At 50.0% G+C, this 19,965-nt stretch overlaps 4 protein-coding genes across 12 annotated transcripts in view; 1 reads left to right on the top strand and 3 right to left on the bottom strand.

Moving 5' to 3' along the window:
- NOD1 (nucleotide binding oligomerization domain containing 1) overlaps window positions 1–4,675 on the bottom strand; it is a 49,524-nt gene extending 44,849 nt beyond the window's left edge. For 7 of the 8 annotated variants that reach the window (XR_011168448.1, XR_011168450.1, XR_011168449.1 and 4 more), the window contains exon 1: window positions 4,349–4,675. The gene's annotated coding sequence lies outside the window, so the exon portion shown is untranslated. The other variant, XM_069088621.1, reaches the window with a different exon arrangement.
- Window positions 1–19,965, top strand: part of RPL14 (ribosomal protein L14) — a 264,687-nt gene that overhangs the window by 151,465 nt on the left and 93,257 nt on the right. The window lies entirely within an intron of this gene.
- On the bottom strand, window positions 8,879–15,687 carry GGCT (gamma-glutamylcyclotransferase). The gene is made up of 4 exons (XM_069088626.1): window positions 15,394–15,687; window positions 14,107–14,252; window positions 12,437–12,572; window positions 8,879–9,546 (listed from the first exon to the last, which is right to left on the bottom strand). Exons 1-4 carry the CDS (start codon window positions 15,535–15,537, stop codon window positions 9,409–9,411), a joined length of 564 nt encoding a protein of 187 aa, XP_068944727.1. The 5' UTR covers window positions 15,538–15,687; the 3' UTR covers window positions 8,879–9,408.
- Window positions 15,850–19,539, bottom strand: LOC138161735 (uncharacterized). Of its 2 annotated transcripts, none has more exons than XM_069088624.1 (3): window positions 19,129–19,252; window positions 17,047–17,111; window positions 15,850–16,787 (listed from the first exon to the last, which is right to left on the bottom strand). In XM_069088624.1, the coding sequence occupies exons 1-3, from the start codon at window positions 19,240–19,242 to the stop codon at window positions 15,926–15,928; spliced, it is 1,041 nt and encodes a 346-aa protein (XP_068944725.1). In that variant the 5' UTR covers window positions 19,243–19,252; the 3' UTR covers window positions 15,850–15,925. The 2 variants fall into 2 exon arrangements, 1 of the variants encoding a protein (XP_068944725.1); XR_011168452.1 differs by lacking the exons at window positions 15,850–16,787; window positions 17,047–17,111 and adding exons at window positions 17,479–18,393; window positions 19,411–19,539 and having other exon boundaries at window positions 19,129–19,287.

Below are 19,965 nucleotides of genomic sequence, written 5' to 3'. Positions count from 1 at the left end.
CCTGTTTATGTTAGGGTTTTTTCTTTTTTTTTTCTTTTCAGAGGGAGGAAGGTAGGGCAATTGGGTTTAAGTGACTTGCTCAAGGTCACATGGCTAGTTTTGTGTTAAGTGTCTGAAGCCAGATTTGAACTCAGGTCCTCCTGACTCCAGGGACAGTACTCTATTTACTGTGTCACCTAGCTGCCCCATCCCTTTATTTTAAAGAGGAAAAACTGAGACATGGAGAGAGGAAGAGGCTTGCCCACTCCATGTAGCTACAATATCATTCCACCCACTTTGCAGACCCCAAATCCAATGTACTTCCTAACTGATCACACAAACAGGACAGCATGAGTGGTTTCCCAAAGCCAGCCATCTCTGTAGCCTCTGGTCTATAGGCATGTAAAGACAGGAAGGTTCTTCTGTGCAATAGGGTCCTTGCAAATTCTGGTCTATTGTCAGTGCCAGGAGAATAGCAGTCAGAGTGTTTGGCAGTGGGTAAAACCATTCATTAACTGCAATGCCAATGTATCAAACTCCTTTCCTCCCAAAACGTGAGTCAAGGCAGGAAGGTACAACTGCCATCAAACCAGCATCTAATGAGCCCAAGAGGCATTTTGCAGGAGACAAGTCTAGACCTTTATGGAAGGCAGTGGAAGAAAAAGCTAGTGCATAGTACAAGCAACTGAATTTGCCAGGAAGAGAAAACAGTACTCCTCATAGGCTAAGAGAATAGCCTAGAACCCAACCTGTGCAAGATAGAATTCTGTACCTATGGTATTTTTAACCCTCCCAATTCTACAGCTTGACTAAACTCCCCAGAAAGGAAAAAATACAAAAGAAATATGAGACAAACATTTCTGAGATCACAGATTGAGATTTGAAAGGGACCTGAGAGGTTGCTAGAGAAGCATCCTGGAGAAGTGGGTTGGAGAGGCAGCCTAGGAGTTAGGAAGATCATGGCCTGCCGAGGAAACATCCTAGCCATGTGACCCTTTCATTACCCCTTAGCAGGTAACCCACTAAGACTACAAAGTGCAGAAAAGATCAGCAGTGGTGGGGAGAGATTTCTCCTGGTGAGTTCCTTACATCAATAAAATCACAAGCCCAGAAAACAAACAAAACAACATAGCTCCTTCCCTCAGTTAGTTTATCCTCCAAACTCAGGAAGGACTGAGCAGCTTGGTATAGTGGAAAATAGCATGAATTCTGGTGTCGGAGGAGCTGTGTTCAAATCCTACCTCTGAGCCTTACTATGGGTATAACTTAAGTCCTAAGCAAGCCTTATCTGTAAAACAAAGGGGTAACCATCTCTGGAGTCCCTTCCAGCTCCAGATCTATGGTCCTATGAGCTGGTCCAACACAGACTTGCTTAAAATCATACAGGCAGGAGGGGGATTTGAATGCTGATCCTCTGAATGTGTCCCACTGGACCACCTTGCTCAGTCCTTCCTGAGGTTGGATTATAAACTACCTGGGGGTAGATGCAATATAGTTTTTCATTTCTGTAAGCCCACTACTGGAAGAGTACACAGTAGGTGCTTAATAGGTGCTCATGAACTAGATTCATGAGGATCCTTTGGTCTTAAAGGCAGAAGAGGAGACCTGGTTTTAGTTGCTTGACTCAAGCAAGTTAAGATGATCAAACAAGAAAGCTCTGTCTTCATTGCCAAGCTACTTAGGTTTCTAGCATAAATAGAGCCCTGAACGAAAGGCTTGGGCACAATTATTAATCATGACTGTCATGGAGTAGGAGGGTGTGGATGAAAGGTTCAGCCTTGGACACAAACAGCTGCAGAATTCCTATACCCTACACCTGCCATGCCCTGCTCTCTGAACGTAGAGACTGGCTTAGCTCTGGCTCCCAGGGTCTGGTTGGGAGAGGGGGCAGCGTCCAAGCAGGGGGCTCAGGAGCTGGCATCCATTTCAAATAATCAAAGGTCCCTCCAAACAGCCCTTGCCTTCTCCCAAAGCCATCTTCAAGATGAGGGTGCTAATGGGGTGTGCCCAAGTGCTAAAAGAACTCTAAGAGGTCTGCTTCCTTTTTTTTTTTTTTTTTGCCTTTTGGAGGACCATTGGGGTTAAGTAACTTGCCCAAGGGTTACACGGCTAGTTTTTTGTGTGGGTGTGGGTGTTAAGTGTCTGAGGCCGGACTGAACTCGGGGCCTCCTGACTCTGGGCTGGCGCTTTACTCACGGTGCCACCTAGCCGCCCCAGGTCTGCTTCTGAAACACAGGGAAAAGTCACTTCTCTGCCTCAGTCTTCTCCACTATAAAATGGGTTGTTCTGAGGATCAAATAATATAAATCAGTCAGCACAATGCCTGGCCCACAGCAGGTGCTTATTAAATGCCTGTTCCTTCTCCCCCTCCCCCCACCAAAGGAAGGGAATAATTGGTTGCAGGGGAGGGAGTTAGCAAGCAAACAATTAACAAACATTTATTAAGCACCTACTATATACCAGCCCTGGGGACACAAAGGCAAAAGTGAGATGTTCAACTGAGGAAGCCGGCATGCATACATGCAAATATGTGTGAAATACTGGTGTATGGGGGCTGACCCAGTGAGTTCACTGACACAGCAAACTCCCTCTGTCTAGGAAGCTGGACATCTTATTTATAAAGCGCCCGGCATAACAACCGGCACCCAGTAGGCACTTAATAAATGCTTGCCCTCTGTATAGTCTTAGAGAACTGTCCAAGGTTCTTCAAGGCCAGGAGGTTGGCCCAGGGTTATCATACAGCCGCTGTATGAGGGGAAAGCCTTTCCGGCTCCAAGGCCAGCTCTGCCACCTGCCCGGCTGTCCATCTCTCAGAGCAAACACGTAGAAGGTAAATACAAGTTACTTTCATGGGAATATCAGGGGGTTCTGCTGGAGGGTCTGAAGCAGAGAGAGGAGGCAGGCCACTTGGACCCCACTCCTATAAAGCCCCACAGAGGGTGAGGAGCACAGAGTGAACGCAGAACGCCTCCCCCTCCCCTTCCCCGGAGCGAGCAGATGGAGAGGAACCAGCAAACCTTAAGAAAGGAAATGATGGAGAGGGCTCTTGGTCAAAGGGGGAAAAATATAGAAAGAAGGACTTGTGGGGGAAGAAGGAAATGACTCAAATAAACCTTTGTCCAGAGCTCTCGCTGGCTGCTGGAGTATCAATTCCAAAAGGAAAGTGAGAGCCGGTTCTGATTCTGACCTCGGAAACGCTCCTCTTTCTGGTTGCCTCCTTTTTTGCTCCCCTTCCCTTAGGACTCACGAGAGATCTCACCCTTGGCTTCTTTCTCTCTAATAGGAGGTCAGAGGAGGCCAAGGTCCGAGAGGCCACGACTGGCCCACGGTCATACAGGTGACTGAAGAGCCAAAATTGGAACACGGATCCTCTGATTCCCAACCCATGGCTGTTTCCAGCCCCCCAAGGTCAGACAGGCAGCAAGCATCAGAGGCCAGATAAAAACCCGGAGTTCTCCTTCTTAGTAAGGATGGCTGTGCTCTCCTCTGCCAACTACCCATCTGCCTGGCTTTAGGATCGCACCGCTGCCATCTGGCCTGAGAGGAGACAGTTAACAAGGGGGCGGGGGCAGGGAAGCCTCAGGATGAGAAATAGTCCATTCGAAAAATTCCCAGCTCTGTCTTAGGACCTAAAACCTTCTGAGCACTAGAATCACCTTTCGGAAGGAAGCCTGGTAGCAATTTCACACATCCCCTTCCTGCTCGTGCAGCATCAAGCTTCAGCCTTAAATTGGTCCACCTAATAGAAAGGGGACCTTTCCGACTTTACTTTCCAATGGTTAAGGCAAGGCTGAGTTTACACTTATCGGAATGTGGAGCGCTGGGACTTTATCTGAAATTCCTTCTGCTTCCCATACTGTCCCGCACACCCAGCATATCCTCTGCAATTTGGATCCCAAGGTCCAGGGATCTCTGCCAGGCATTGTCTCCTTCCCCCCGCCCCCAGGCCCCCGCCTGGGGGAGAAGTTCGGACCTCTACGGGCCAAGTGAACCGATGGGACTGTACCGGCAGGGGGGCCGGCCCGTAGACCTACTCGGCTATCCGACCCTGAGTAAGACGCAAGAAGCAGGACCTCGGCGTGGACGGGCTCCTTTCTTAAACGACTTCTATTTCGCCCTCACCCCGCACCCCCGTTCTTTCATCTCCCAAAGTTATACCAACTGGGAGAGGGTGAGCACAGGGGCCTCCGCCAAGCAGGGTAAGGAGCAATCGAGCTCCGGTCAGGTCTCAGGCGGGTCCAGGGGAGGGTCGATCCGGCGTCCCGCCCCCTCTTCTTCCCTCCCCCGAGCCTGGTTCGAAGCCCGAGGAACCCCTAGAAACGCCGCCGGCGCAGGCCCCCGGGGCCACCCTTCCTAGCCCGGTACTTACGTCCAGAATCTGGGAGGGAGGATCAGTGGAGGGCCCCGCCGAGCAGTCCTGAGCGGAGGGCGGAGAGGCCCAAGGGAACGTGGGCGCCGGGGCTGGGACGGGCCCAGTGCGCTGGGAGAACACCGGGCTGGCCCCGCCCCGCCCCGCTGCTGCCCTCTCTGCACCAGCCTCCCAACCGCTCCGAAGCCAGCCGGAGCCCGGAGTGGCCGCCCCCGGCTGTCGGCCGGGGTTCGGGCGTCGGCCAAGTTCAGCCGCGGTAGCAGGGAACCCGCCACAAGTGGCTACAATGTTGCAGCTTCAGGAGGGGGCGGTGGCAGCAGAGAGCCGGAAGTGGGGAGGGGGAGGAGAGGGGAGTAGGGGCGGGTCAAGGGCTCGGAGCCTGACGCGAGGCACCGCCCTGGGGTTCTCGGTGCACCCCCTGTCCTCCTACCCCGGAGCATCTGGGGACTGGGGGAATGGGTGCTGCCTGCCAGCCGGGGCCAGACCGCGGGGCCTCCAGGGGTGTCCACAGCAGCCAAAGGGAGCTCGACCGGCCCTGGCTAAGATCGCGACCCTCGTTCTACCTTTCGTTTGCAATGAGCTGTGAAAGCCCGGGGGGGAAGTCGGCCCCAAGGAGCCGGGGCACCGCACTGAAAAGGTGTCTGACCCCGATGAAAGGCGGACTAGCTGTGTCCTGAAGGACAGATAAAACAGGGCACCGGGGACTATGGGTGTGGAGTGGCACACGCTGCCCGAAGATCAACTCTAGGGTTGGGCCAAACGTCAGAGGCCCGCCAAGCCAAGCTGCCGCCCCACCCCCATTTTACAGACGAAGAAACTGAGACCCAGGAAGTGGACAAGCCCGCATTAAAGAGTGTCAGGCAGTGTGCTCAGCCTTGGGAACGCAAAGTAACGTTCCCTCCCTCTCGAAGCTCGAGTGGTAATGGGGGAGACACGGAAAAGAACGAAGTATTGTATGTGGAGGATTTCTTTCCCCTCTTTCTAATTTCCCCATTACTGCTGAGGGCAGGGTTCTTCCCCCGGTCTCCCAGACTCAAAGCCCAGGGATCATCCTGCACTGTCAGCCCCCACATCCAAGGTACTGTCAAGGCCTGCGAGTTCCCCTTGGTAACCTCCCTTGGGTGCTGCCCCTTCTCTCCTCCCACACTAGCCCCACCCCGGGACATCTCCTCTGTCTGGACTACACAGTCGCTGCTGGTGAGGGCGTCTGCCTGCCTCTAGCCCTTTCCGGCTCTTTATTTCACACTTTCCATCTTTCTCCCATCCTCCATTCGACTGACAGTGAGCTTCCCAAAGCCAAAATCTGACCATGTCATGCTTCTCCCTCTCCCCCCGCCCCCCACCTCGGTTCTCCACTCAACAAACTCCCGCGGCTCCCTGTTGCCTCCTGCAGACACAGACAGATTCCTCCGCTTGGTTTGGCATCCAAAGCCCTCAAAACCTGCCCACACCTCACACCAGCCCAGCATTCTCTGTGCCACCGTCCTCCACGCCTCCATGTTTGTCCCTTACTGAGACAGCCCGTCTCCGGACCCTGGGCACTTACTTGCCCTGGCTGTGGTCCACACCTGCAATGTTCTCCTCTCATCTCCTCCTCCTGGGTTCCCCAGCTTCCTTCGAGCCCCAGCTAAAATCCCCCCTTCTAGAGGAAATCTTTCCCACCCCCCTATTTCTAGTGCCTTCCCTCTGGTGATTATCCCCCAAGAGACTGGGAGCCCTTTGGGAGCAGGGGCTGCTAGCCTTTTGCTTGGTATCCTGTGTTTGGCAATGCCTAGCACACAGTAGGCCCTTAATGTTTATAGGCTGACTGCTAGATACAGAATCAACAGAAGGAAGTCTCAGAAGGCAGTGGCAGTAAAGGGAAAGCTGGAAGAAGTGGGCAGGAAGGGGAGTGCCCCAGGGGTTGGGGGAGGAGTCAGAGCTTTGGAACTGCTGGGTTAAGTTCAAAGGAATAAATGTGCCTTGTGCTTCCACATTGGTGAGGGGAAATGAAAGCTGTAAAAAAAAAAAACAACAACTATTTGAGGGAGGGCACTTTGGCCTAGTGGCTGGATAGTTTGACTTGCAGGCAGGAAGACCTGAGTTCAAGCCCCACCTCTGACATGTTCTAGCTGAGTGACCATGGCCATGGCCTCTAATGAGCCAACTAAGCTGTTAGAATCTTGGAGCTGAAGTCAGGAAGACGGCAGTTCAAATCCTGCCTCTGATAACTCACTAGCTGTGTGGTCCAGGGCAAGTCACTTAACCTCAGACTGCATTAGTTTCTCCATCTGTTAAATGGGGATCATAATAATTCCTACCTCCCGGGGTTGTTGTGAGAAAAGAGATTTTTGTAAAAACTCCTTGCAAACCTTAAAGTGCCATGTTCAAATCCTCTGCCTCCTACAACCTGCAGAATCTCAGGCAAGGTACCTGTAAAATAAGGTCAGACTGATGTCTGTAGTTCCTGCTAAACCTAATCTATGATGTTAATTATGTAAAATCTGATGTGGCAGAGCACCATAAAAATGTGTTATTAGGAGGCTGGGAGAGGCTATCACTCAGTCACGCTGCTGTGTCCAAGGCTGTGCCAACAGCACTGGCTTTAATGGATGAAACGTTTTTTAGATTTCAGAAGTCAAAAAATTAAAATCCACACTAAAGCTCGGTTCCTGTGACAATGCAGGTGTATTTCACTAATGCAAAGGGAAGCTTTGCTTTAGAGATGGAGTGTCGATTTGGAGGGAGCCACCCTTAGTCAAAGGCAGAGCAACTGGGTTCTGACTCCTGTTTTAATTCGAATTATTAACTGTATGAACTCGGACAAGTGACTTTACCAGTCTGAGCCTCAGTTTCCTTATCTGTAAACTGAAGGGGACTGACTAGATTTCCAAGATATCATCCAGCTCTAAACCCTGTGATTTTATGAAGACAGATACATGACGAACAAAACAGAGTTTGAACTTATCACGAAAGGTGGGGGTAACCTAATATGGCGATTCCCTCAGTTTGTCCTTATCTGAAGCTCTCAACAAAGCAAGATCAGGGCTATATTTTCTACAGAACCAGGAAGACCCAAACCCACTGGCATCCACCAGAATAAGAGACTGCAGCATACTGAACAGTGCACTCAAATGGCCTTTTAGAGAACAGTGAAGCTGGAAAGGCGCATGGTGGTTTCAGTGTTTTTAAACTGTTCCTTAAATCTTTAAGTGGCAAAGCTGTCTGAAGATTCCCAAGCCCTTTGTTTATGGTGTCCTAAAGCACTAACCATAAACTTTTTTTCTGCTTTGGAAATGTTGGTTACTTAGGTAGCAACTAGGAATATTGGGATTGGGCTCCTTCCAAGGCAGGGTCCAGGAGCTGTACCAATGAGGGTGAGTGGCCACTTGGAACTTTTCGGGTAAAACTTCAAGAGTCCTGGGTGGTGGAATTAATTTACAGGACTGATGTTCTAGTATCCACCGGAACACCCCAGCCAGGTCCTGGGGCCCTAACCATACAGCAGGGGTGGGAGAGGTTTGACTCCTCTGGTCAATTATCTAGTCTGAAGGCTATAAAATATGGTGTCTTCAGTCAACTGTGGCTCATCTTCCCGCCATGGCTGGACCTGAAATGCCTGTTGCTTAAATTGGAAAGCTGGAGTCAGGGGCCATGAGTTTGAATGTCCTCTCTGGTGTTTACTACCAGAGTAACTGTGGGGAAGTCACTTGACTTCCACACCCCTGGATTTCTTCACCAGTAAAATGTGGCTGGACTAGAAGACCCCTGAGGGACCAGTCAGCTCCAGTGCCAGGAGCCAGATGGAGCCTGTCTCTGCCAAATAAGGGGTGCTGGACTAGAAAACCTTAGGGGACTCTCCCATTCCTAAAATGATGATCCCACATGATTCCTTTTTGTCAGAGATCTGTTTTAAATACAGATGACTGCTCTCTACAGCCACTGAGAGGATTTTTCCACCTAAACCTTAGGGACTCTTCTCCAACTGGAGTGACTAACAAAATGAACAGTCCTTCCTCAAGAAAAGGCAGCATTCCATACAGAAAGACCTGTGGCTATAGGGAACTCCCAGAGTAGAAAGCCCCTCCCTTTTCAACCTTAGACTCAGAGTGTTGCTTAGAGCACTGAGAGGTTGTGGCTGGCCTCAGGGCACAAAGCCACCTCCTCAGAGACCTTGAACTTGGGACTCCAAATGGAAAGTGCCTGGCCTTACCTCCTCTGAGCCTCACAACAAGCCTGGAAGGTGGGAGTTATTGGTCTCCCCATTTTAGATGAGCAAACAGGCTGAAGTAGGTCCAGTGATTTGCCTGAGAGGAGATGAGAGCTTCCCAAGGGACTAGCTCCCTATCAAGCCCCTAGATTGCCAAGGACTTGGCTTCACGTTCCATCAAGGGAGACATCTTATCCCTCCCCACTCACGATCTTGTTGGCTGGGCTTTGAAATCTTATTTCATTTATAGGGTCACACACACTATGAAAAAGAATACAATGATGGTGAAAAATGAGGAACCAGGAAGGAATCTTCTCACACAGAGCCACAAGCACAGATGGTTCAGGTAAAAACTTTTACTTCTTTCTTCCTATCCTGGTGTCAGAGAAGAATCCATGTGAAATCCCAAGGTATGGTTCTTCTAACAACAACAAAGCATTCACATTCATTTTATTATCTAAATTACCATCTAACTCAAGCAATCTCCAGTTTCCCCACCCTTGATAAACAAAGGAAAGCACCCTGATGGACTTTGGGGAAAGGCCATCAGTGTCTCCTTCTGGCTGGACCCCACCTAAAATCATGGCCTCTGCCCAAAGAAGGATTTCACCAGGTACCATTCTTATGCGGTTTCACAACTGTTATGGCCTAGCTTTGACCAGGTAGAAAGCTAGAAAGAAGAGAAACTACCAATGGGTAGCAACATTTCAGAAAATGGTTAAGAATCTATTAATGCAGAGATATCACCTGAACAAATCACTGTGGACAATTTGAGATTCATTTTATCAAATATTTTAAAAATGCAAAAGCGGCAAAGAGAGACAGTATGAAAATAAATTGAGGCCAAAAGTTGGGCCAGATGCATGGTATGCTATAACGGTTCTTTGATGACTGCTTCAATTTCCTCCAGGACCTTCACGGGTCCTTTGTAGTGATTGGTTTCGATTTCTTCTAACTTCCTCTGATAGTCTGAGGGCAGGCCGTTCTGTTTGGCGCCCCTGCAGATGACCTGCAAACGGATGGGAAACAAAGCAGGGGTTTCAGAAAGTTTTGTCTGCTGGCACATGCAGGGTGTGACTGTGTTCAAAGGGCCAACATTATACTCTGGGCAGCTTCGGGCCTACTCAGCCTTTTAAAAAACATTAGTGCCTACAAGCAAATTATAAAATGCCTTGCTTTATAAAGTGAGAGTTCAAAACAAATCAAAACAAGGATAAATATAAAAGTTAAAGCTATCGCTGCCTTCACCTCTTTGTGGAGGAGGGGGAGGGGGACTTTGGGTGTCAAACATGGCATTTTTCCTCAGATTTGGTTAAAATGTTGGTTAATTTGGCTGAATGGATTTTTCCCTCTTTTCCTTTTTTAAATTTTTTTTGTTTTAAGAGATTGCTTTGGGGTAGGTGAACAGATATAGTGGGAAATGATGGTGACAGAAAGGCAAAAACTATCAGAGCATTTTTAAAAATTCAATTAAACCCAGTCATTTCTCAAGCTCGGATTATGTGCAAGGTGCATCGAAGATCACAGACAAAACCTAAGACTGTCCCTGCTCTCAGGGAGCTCCCACTCCACCAAAAGGCCAAGAATGCACAAAAGATGTTTCCTAGTTGGGTCAGAGATGGAGAAGGACGTTCCCAAAATATCTCCATTGGGTGTGAAGAGACCCTCCAAAGCCCTGCCATTACTGTCCAGCTCTTCAAAATGACACTTGGATTCTCTTTGAGGAGTTTTAAGTAGAAACTTCTTGCTGTTCAGTACTATTGATGCTGTTTGTGCTTTCAGGAAGGGGACTCCAAGACATGCAAGTGACTTGGATTATAGTGATGCAGGGCTGTGCAGTCACCAGCCTCACTGTATCCCCCAGAGCCATCTGGGTCCAGTGGCCAGATACCCCTCAGGATGACTGGAGATGGTCCCCTTTGGTGCTGGCATATGGTTGTTAAATGGTTATAACATTTAATGACCAGATGGGTGAGATTACTTCACTAGTTTTGGTGCCAAAATACAAAGACCCACCTTGGAAGATGTGTCTTTGTCACAAACGTAGGATGTATCTAGAATGGGTCATGCTTACAGACTCCCCAATTTACTGACCCACTAACACCCTTTGCCCAATATTTTCTGCTAAGATAGAAAAAGCTCATGACAAAGAACAATATAAAATCACACCAGAGGCAGGCCTTGAATGCCAAGCTAAGGGCTTCATTTTTCATCTGGTAGGTAAGAGGGAGCCACTGAACACTGCTGAGCAGAGGTAGGGCAGGTACATTGGTGATGAAGATCTACAAACAAGATTCAGCCCAGGCAGAAACAGCAGGAGTTAGGACCTGACTAGATGTGGGGTAGGGGAGACTCAGAGGTAAGCCTGGGTTCTGAGCCTGGCACTTAGGTGGCCTGCGATGAGGGAGAACGACTCAGCAGGAACTAATATGTTCTGCTTAGAGCAAACTATTTTTCCTTGAAAATGTATTTCTGGAATTATGCAATAAATTATATCACATTTTCCTTTAACCTTTTAAAATAAAAAAATTGACATCTTCTTTACTTGTGACCTTCACCATCAAATATGTCCCTCCCCTTCTTCCTCAAGCAGAGAGCCATCTCTTATAACAATGAAAAAGAAAGAGTAAAGACAACTCTATAAAACTAACACTCGGCACCTGAACCCGAAAGACACAAAGTCCTGCACCCAATGTCACCGCCTGGGCAGAGGCGTTTCCCATTATACAAATAAATCTGTGTTTTCAGAACACATAAGAATTTGTCTTCTTTTATTTGTGTAAAAAGTGTTTTTTAGTTATATTTCTTGTTTTTAAATTAATTTTTTTAATTAAGAAATATTTACTTTCTTAGAATATGTCTTTTTTTTTTTTTAAAGCAATTGGGGTTAAGTAACTTGCTCAAGGTTACACGGCCAGTTATTTCTGGGTGGGTGCTGAGTGTCTGAGCCCAGATTTGATCCAGGTCATCCCAACTCTGGAGCCAGTGCTCGTACTCGCTGAGCCACCTGGCCGCCCCTAAGCAATTGGGGTTAAGTAACTTGCTCAAGGTTACATGGCCAGGTGTTTCTGGGTGGGTGCTAAGTCTCTGAGCCCAGATTCGATCCCCAGGTCGTCCCAACAGTGGGGCTGGTGCTCTTACTCGCTGTGCTACCTGGCTGCCCCGAATACGTGTCTTTCTTTAAGTAAGATTTACATCAGCACATTTTGCAAACTTTCACTCCAGGCAAAAACAAAGGATATGGAAGACTGAAAAGCCTCTGAGTTAAAAAATCAGGTATCTCCTGGGGAGCAGCTTAGGGCATAAGCATTGAGAGAGCCCCTACTATGTGCCAGACTAAGCTGTGCTAAGTGCTGTATAATGTAATAATGCTGTTAGATGATGGCTAACATCTGTACAGTGCCTACTGTGTGTGCCAGACATTGTGCTAAGTGCTTTACAAATATGGTTTCATTTGATCCCCACAACAACCCTGGGAGGGAATTGCTCTTATCATCCCCATTTACGGATGAGGAAACTGAGAACTGCTTATCCCATTCCTTCCAGACCAAAACAAAACATAATGTAAAAAGACAAAACAACAGTGAAAGTTCTTTTCTCCATTTCTCTAATGACAAACAGAAGCTCACAGATAATAAATTTAGAGCTGTTGAGGACTTCCAATATCATCCATTCCGATTCCTACACTTTACAAATTAGGAAACTGAGGCCCCAGGGGGTAAGTGATTTCCTAAGGACATGCCAGGAGGCTCAGATGTGAAGCCACATCCTGGACTCCCGCTCCTCCCTCCTGTCCACTGTATGATGCTGACTCTCCGGACACAAATCTCCCCATAAAATAAATCGGATTTCTCTCAAAACAGATATTTCCCTGAGGTCTGAGCTCCCCCACTCCTTACCTTTTTATACTGCGGTGAGGGGGGTGCAGGGACATAATTTTTCATCTGGTAACTTCGGCAGGTTAATACTTTCCCTTCTTGATTGTGAACATCAATTTCTATGGGAATATACATTCCACTTCCAACTCCTTCTTGTCTGAAACCCAAAACCAAATGTTCCCTGTAAGTAGATTTTCCCAATTTCATGTATTCTGCAAGATTCTCTATTCAAGGCGGAGCACACACACAGAATGAAAGTCCAACTGTATAAAATATACTGATTCTTCTAACCCGAGGCTCTTCACCTTTTGTGTTTCTGGGACCTCTCAGCAACCTGGGGAGGCCTGTGGACCCCTTCTGAGAGCCATATTGTTAAATGCATTAAATAAAATACAGAGGATTAAAAAGAAAACCAATTATAGCTAGATAGTGATCAGAACTTTTTAAAAAGCTCAAGATGTTTTTGGTACATTTATGTTCTAAATGTTTTTCAGAAGTAATTTGGAATAATGGGATAGTGGCCTTCACCTTAAAAGTAAATCATTTAGACCAGGTATGCTTGCAAATGAATATGACTTCATTTGTAGCTCTCAGCTTCTCTTATCAGAAAAATAACATAATACCATGCTGCTAAGTAGTTATTTCAATCTATGCACACCTGCAATGTTACTCCTCTCCATGCTATGAAATAAATGCAGGGAATTTAACAAAAATGTCTCTCTCTCCTAAAAAGAGAAAAGATGTCTCCAATTCCCACTGATGTATTTGACAATTTATTGAGAACAGCTAATCCATTCCTCTTCCCCTCTCAGGCCCCTCCTCCCACCCCAGTTTGTTAGATGACTTTACCATGTGCAGTAGAACAGAGTTCAGAAAGGCCTGATTACATAAAGGAGGAAAGCTCCCTTAATGTTTAGATCACTGCATTATTGTTCTAGACCACTTCTATCAGAAGTAAATAGCATTTTATAAGCCAAGTCCCAATAAATCTAGGATATCTTCTAAAATCTCTAAGAAACAGGCAACAAATTATTTTTTAAAATATCCGTTTTTCAGAATCTAAAGTAAAAAATTTCTATGTATATATTTTATAAAAGTTAAATAACTACCCCCCCCCAAAAAAAAAGAAAAAGAAAGAAAGGCATTTATCTTCAGATGAGCCAGAAACTGCAAAGGATCCCCCCTCCAAGGCTCTGAAAAAGAAAATATATTCTGCTGGAGGAAGCCTGATGAATTTCAAAATTACTTCATAATCATTTGAAAACAAAACTGTTTTATACCGTTTGTATAAGCTTGGTGTAAAATCATTTTAAATGGAGTAGGTCCAACATCCCTATAATTTTAAAAAACAACACTTTGGTGGCCAGTGAGTAAAGCGCCGTCCCAGAGTCAGGAGGACCTGAGTTCAGTTCTGGCCTCAGACACTTAACACCCGCACAAAAAACTAGCCATGTGACCTTGGGCAAGTTACTTAACCCCAACTGCCCTCCAAAAAGGCAACAAAACAAAACAAAACACTTCTGAGAGGCTGCATAGCATTTTATTTTTTTTTCCTCTTTCTTTTTCTTTCTTTTCTTTTTTTTTCATGCTACATAGCACGAAGTCAACAAGCATGTGGGCCATTAAGAGTCCAATGTCCACATACCCTTTCTAAATTAGGATTATTTAAAGTGTAATTAGGAGTCACCTACTCATCCAGAGAACTTCTATTTTTCACGTGCATTTTCCACACAACTCCCCAAACTTCATCTCCAGGGCTCTCAACAATAGTAGCTATACCTCCATGCCAAGAGGTGCTTGTTACACCCTGATAATTTCCAAAGTCAACTTTGAAATCCTGTAAAGGAAAACCAGTGCAAGCATGATGAGTCTTTGGTTCGGCTCCGAGATCCCCGCAGTCTCAAGATGCCGTTGCACAATGTGCACTAATCAATGGCCAACTGCAGGAGGGTCATGTCATCTCTGTGGAATGTCCTGCTGGCCTACTTTGTTCTTTCTCCTCTAGGGGCCTGCATCGAAAGGGGGTTCCATGTTGGATACACAATCCATGCATCAAGCCCTTCACTAAACACACAAATACCTTTATTCGTGTCTCTAAAGATTTAGCTTTCCTAGTGGATTTTTGTGCCTCCCCTCTGAATGAACACCAGTGAAATGGACAATCGGCTGCAATTGTCCTGGGCTGGCTGGTTATCTGCCAGGCCTTTCTGGAAAGGTGGGCACAGACCTAGTCATGGCAGAGGATTTCTGCTGGACCTTACTGGACATAAGAAAAGCTGATAGTTTCAGGGGCAGCGGGTCCAAAAGGCGGTGCTGTTTCCTCTCTCTAACCCACACACCACCTCCGTTGCTCATCTGCTGCTAAGGCCACAAGTTTGGCTTTCCATCACCACTAAATCTGGGGGTCCCATGTGCGGGCACTTCCCAGATCACACCCCTCCCCACTTTAACAGGTAACAAGCAGCATCACCAGTGTCATCTTAAAGTTCAGCACCGGCAGGCCTCGGCCAGGCCAGCAGGGTGACTTCAAAAACCCTAGGTCCCCATCAGAGGGGCGGTTCGTGGGGCCTGGAGTCAGATCCTGCCACAAACATGCCCTAGCTGTGTGACCCTGGGCAAGTCACTTCACCCCGTCTTCCCTAAGCTTCCTCGGCAGTGACACGGGGATCCCCCCCCCCCCCCCCGGGCTGCCGGGAGCACAAAATGAGGTATCCAAAGCTCGGAGCAGCGCCCGGCACGAGGGAGTGCCCAACAGAAAGGGCCGGAGGGTCTCTGCCCCCGCCCCAGCTCTGCTCCGCACCGGGCGGCCCTCGGTCTGCGTCCTGCCAGCACGGCACCGGCGGGGCAGCGCGCCGTGCCTCAGTTTCCCCATCTGTCGGGGGGGGCCTGGGGCCCGGGGCCCCTCCGGACGCGGACCTCCCACAGGGCCCGGCCTCCGGACCCCCCGCCCCCCGCCGGTCCGCCCGCGGCCCCCTGACCTGCAGCCTGGCCACGCAGACGAACTCGGCCGAGGGGTTGTGCAGCCGCAGCCGCTCCTTCAGCAGGTTGCTACCGTAGGCGAAGTAGAGAAAGTGCTCCCCGGCCTCCCCGGGGCCGGGCTCCGCCTGACCCCCGGACTCCATGGAGCGCGGGGCGGGGCCGAGGGCCGGGCCCCGGCGGGCACTGCGGCCCCGCTCCCTTCCCCGGGGTGGTTGCTCCCGAGGCCTCTGAGCGCCCACGCGCCTCGACCGCGGTCCTCCGCGGCCCGCTCTGACCTGGGGACCCGCCGCACGTCGGGCCCGGAGCAAGACCTCCTCTGATTGGTCGCCGGCCCGCGGCTCGTTTGCGCAGCGCCTCCCGATTGGCCGAGCCGGCGCCGGCCCCTCCTTCTACCTCTCGGAACTCCCGGCCCGCTCTTTTAACAGCTCCCAAACGCAGCTGTCCCCGATCTGCCTTCTGATTGGTCACACGAGTCTAAGGCCCCTCCTCTTCTCTCCTTCCATTGGTCGGTAGGCGGAGAGGCGTGGGTCGTCAAGGGAAACGCCAGCAAATGGGAGAGCGGGGAGGAGAGCAGGACGGGCGGACCTGGGAACTGGTCCAAGTCGTCCAGACCGGCGTCGTGGGCGGACCGAGCCTTCTGGGGGCAGCCGGAAAGGCTTGAGTAGGCAGGGGCCCTAGGGCTGAACCGAGATAAGAGGTCGAGGTTCCAAGGGGCGGAGGGAAAGCTCTGCGGGCACGTGGGGCTGGCTTGTGCAAAGGCGCGGAGGCGGGAGATGGCGCGTCGAGTATGGAAATCCTCGATAAAGCCCGTTTGGCCGGACCGAGGACTGTGCGAGGACGTAGGGGGTCCCCAGCCTGCATGCCACGCAGGCCTGTGTTGGTGTTTCGGGGCGGGGGCGGAGAGAAGCGGGGAAGGGCAGGCTCGGACACCTTTAGGGGCCGGGAGGACCAAGCAGGTGGGAGAGGCAGCCGTCGAGGGGTCTGTATCCGGGGACCTTCGAGGTCCGCTGGCCCCATTGCTCGGATGAGGACGGCGAGGACGCACCCAGGGGGGAGGCTAGCCAGCTCACCGACGCCGGGTGCACCGTCCGCAGGCATCAGTGCTTGCAAGCCCGGGACGGCGGCTTCTCCTTCCGCGTCTTTGCTCCTCCGGCAGCTCCCGGCCCCGGGCGCCCCGCAGGCTGCAGAGACCTTCGGCTGGAGGAGCCGGGCCAGGCCCGCGCCCTGAACCGCAGCCCCTTCAAGCCTGGGAAGCATCCAGGGCTGGGTCCTCCACTGGTTACAGAATCTCCCGGGGGAGCGTCCGTCCGCGGGCCTTGAGTGCGAAGACGAAGGTGAAACAGCCTGTTTTACAGATGAGGAAACCGAGGCAGGCAGGGGCGGAGTGACTTGCCTAGGGTCACACGGTTAATGGTCAGGGCTTCTTGACTGCAGGCCGCTCCGTCCCTCCAGCCACTGCCCCGCACAGGTGCCTCACTTTCCCAGGATGGAGCCTTGGCCCTTGGCCTTGAGCTCCGATCCCTCCTCCCCTCTTTTTACCAGGCCCATTAGCAGCCTTCCCCTTGACATCCACCAAGCCGCCCACTGTCCTGACACGGCCTGGCCCCTGAGGGACAGGAAGGAACCAGCCTGGGTAATTCCCTTCAATTCACCTGGATCTGGAGCGGGGAGGGGTGTTAGAGGCAAGCAGAGACCCCTCATTCGGCAGCTGAAGAACCTGCCGGTGAGAGAGGAAGTGACTCGGTGGGCGCCCGTCCCTCTGCCCAAAGCCCAGGCCCTTTTAGAGCTGCGATGCCTGTGTGGCATAAGGAAGGTCCCTGGGTCTCATTCTCCTTATTTATAAAATGTGGGGGGCAGGATTTGGCCTAGAAAGGCCCATTTCAGTGCCAGATCTGCAAATGAATGGGAGTGCACGCCTGGAGTCAGGAAGACTCCCTTTCCTGAGTTCAAATCCAGCCTCCCATGTTTACTAGCTGAGTGACCCTGGGCAAGTCACGTCTCCCCATTTGCCTCAGTTTCCTCATCTGTAAAACGAGTTGGAGAAGAAAATGGCAAAACCGCTCTAGTATCTTTGCCCAAAACAAAACAAACAAAAATCCCAAATGGGGTCACAGAGAGTGGGATTTGATTGAAATGACTGAACAGCAACACATTGCTGATCTCCCCGCTTCCTTCAAGCTCCGGCTAACTCGCTTCTTTACTGGAAGCCTTCCTCCCGTCTTCCCTCAGCTGGTTAGTCCCTGTTCAGCCTGCAGAGAGTTTGCTCCGTGGGTCTGTGTCTGCAAGTTGTCTCCCCCATCAGACTGTAAGCTCCTCCAGGGCAGGGATTGCCTGTTGCCCTTTTGTGCCTCGGGCTTAGCACAGCCTGGCACATGGTCAGCACTTGATAAGAACTGATTGATCACTAGGTGCAAATCCCACACCCCCACCCCTCACCCTCCCCCCCCTGAGAAAAGTAGGAGTGCCCAATGGGGGAGACGCCCCTGGGGACAGTTCCAGCTGCAAAGGGGGAGGCAGCAGCAGCAAATGGTTCTTCAGTGTCATCTCTACTGTAAAATCCTGATTCCTGGCATCAGACCATCTGATGGTGCCCAGGACTTTGGTGGCCAGGCCTGACCTCTGGGCCTTCAGTGACTGTCCACAGACCTCCCAGCAGCCTGTTCAGGCTGCCTCTCCAGGAGGGCAGCGGAGGCCTCTGGGCCGCAGGAGCTCTTGAGGTCAGGATCCTGGCCTTGATTCCATGTTCATCGAAAAGGGAACATGATGGGAACCTTCCCTCTGGATTCCATTGGATCCATTGGAGATGACTTCTCTCTGTGTCCCCCACACTTAGCAATGTATGTGGTAGGCACATACTAAATGTCACTTATTCTGTGATTCATCAGGCCTCTGATCTTCTCCTGCTCATTTTCTCCCTTTGTGCTATCGTAAAGTCACTTGATGAAAGTTGGAGGCTTTATCTGATGGCTTCTGATTTCCTCGGTGTCCATTTGGAAATCCTGTTGCAGTTTAAAGGTACAGGCTGAAACATTAGAAAGATCAGAAGACTGCCATCCACACAGAGGACAGTTTGATTTCAGTGAGGCTCTGGGCCCAGTCTCATGGTATCCTTGTGGGCAAGGCAGAAAAAGGCCCCGTGCCTGTCTGTGTTGGGTGGGCTAGTGGCTGGTGTAACCACTGGTGAGGTCCGTGTCCTCTGGGGCCCTGGCCACAGACTGGTAAGGCCACCTCCTCCTCCCTTCTCTCCCCCTGGCTCTCAGTAAATTCTCCATAACACCTGCTCTGGGCTTAGCAATTTATACTTGTCTCATTTGATCCTCACAACCACCCTGGTAGATAGGTGCTATCATATTATCTCCATTTTACAGATGAGGAAACTGAGGCAAACGTATAACTGAACAGCCAGAGTCACACAAACTGTCTGAGGCTGGATTTGAACTCATATCTTCCTCTCTCCAAAGCCGGTACTCTGCTTGCACCACCTAGCTTCTGGGGGCCTAAAGCTCGGAGCCTGGTGCTTGGCCAGTAGTAAGCACTGTCTAAATGTTAACTCTTATTAACTTTATAACAAGCACAATTGTAAGGGGTTTAGGAATATTCACCTTCCCTTGGCCTCTGGGAAGAGCATTGCTCCAGAATTTCTCCTTTTGGCTTTGTTTAACACAACTGAATCGGATCTTTAACTTTGCCTAGAGATATGGAATTAAAAGAAGCTTGTTATGAATACCACTCACCTGTGTCCTTCTCAGACTTCCCGGTAGGCAACTGGCCCATCCCCTCATCCACTGTTTCGTGTTTGTCCTAAACCTTCGATAATGTTGACCCAGATCACCACCTCCACTTCTCATCAGTGCTGGGGGGCAGCTCCTGGTGTCCAGAGAAGCCACCAAAACCTACCAAATGATAAAGGAGAGTGCTCATGAGAGAACTGAGTAGATGTCTGTCTGTTGATTGCACTGTAGGGTATGGCTTCCCAGGACCCAGGCATTCACTTTTCAGTGCCTTTAGGAACTCACAGTTCCCAACTGGCTGAATCTGGCTAACTATTTGCCTTAAAACAAACGGAGAAGTTGTTTGGCAAAACTTCCCAGCCGGGTCTTCCCTTCAAAGGCCAGAAGGGATGTTGGACATAGTCGCTTGCATGTGATCTTGCCCACTAGAAGGTGAACTCCTGGAGACTGTGGTCAGCACAGCATGTGCTGGGTACGTGGGAGGTCCGCGATAAATGCTCTCCATTGCTGCTGATCGCTGGGGTGGTTAAGCTCTTCGGTATCCAGATGCCTGTTGTAGCTACAGACCCAGCTCCAGGTTAGACTCCTTGGGGGCTTTCTCCCATGATGCCTTACCTCTGGAACAACTTAGCTGCAAAGGCTTTCATCATTATAATCGCTATTAAGTCTGATCTTTGAAATGCTGTGTATTGCAGAAGAGTATAGCAGAGAATCCCAGGGTTCTGATGATTCTCATGGTTCTCCTGTGACTCCAAAACATCCAGAGAAAGACTTCATCAGTCTTATCCAATGGGAGCTCAAGACAGCTTCGAGCCAGGGTTTGAGCGGAGACAGGAACAC

Source organism: Petaurus breviceps, unplaced genomic scaffold (assembly GCF_028583685.1).
Source record: "Petaurus breviceps papuanus isolate PSGF00001 unplaced genomic scaffold, PetGlider_PUasm1.0 185, whole genome shotgun sequence".
NCBI classification, from domain to species: domain Eukaryota; kingdom Metazoa; phylum Chordata; class Mammalia; order Diprotodontia; family Petauridae; genus Petaurus; species Petaurus breviceps.
This window is presented reverse-complemented; position numbering and strand designations above follow the sequence as displayed.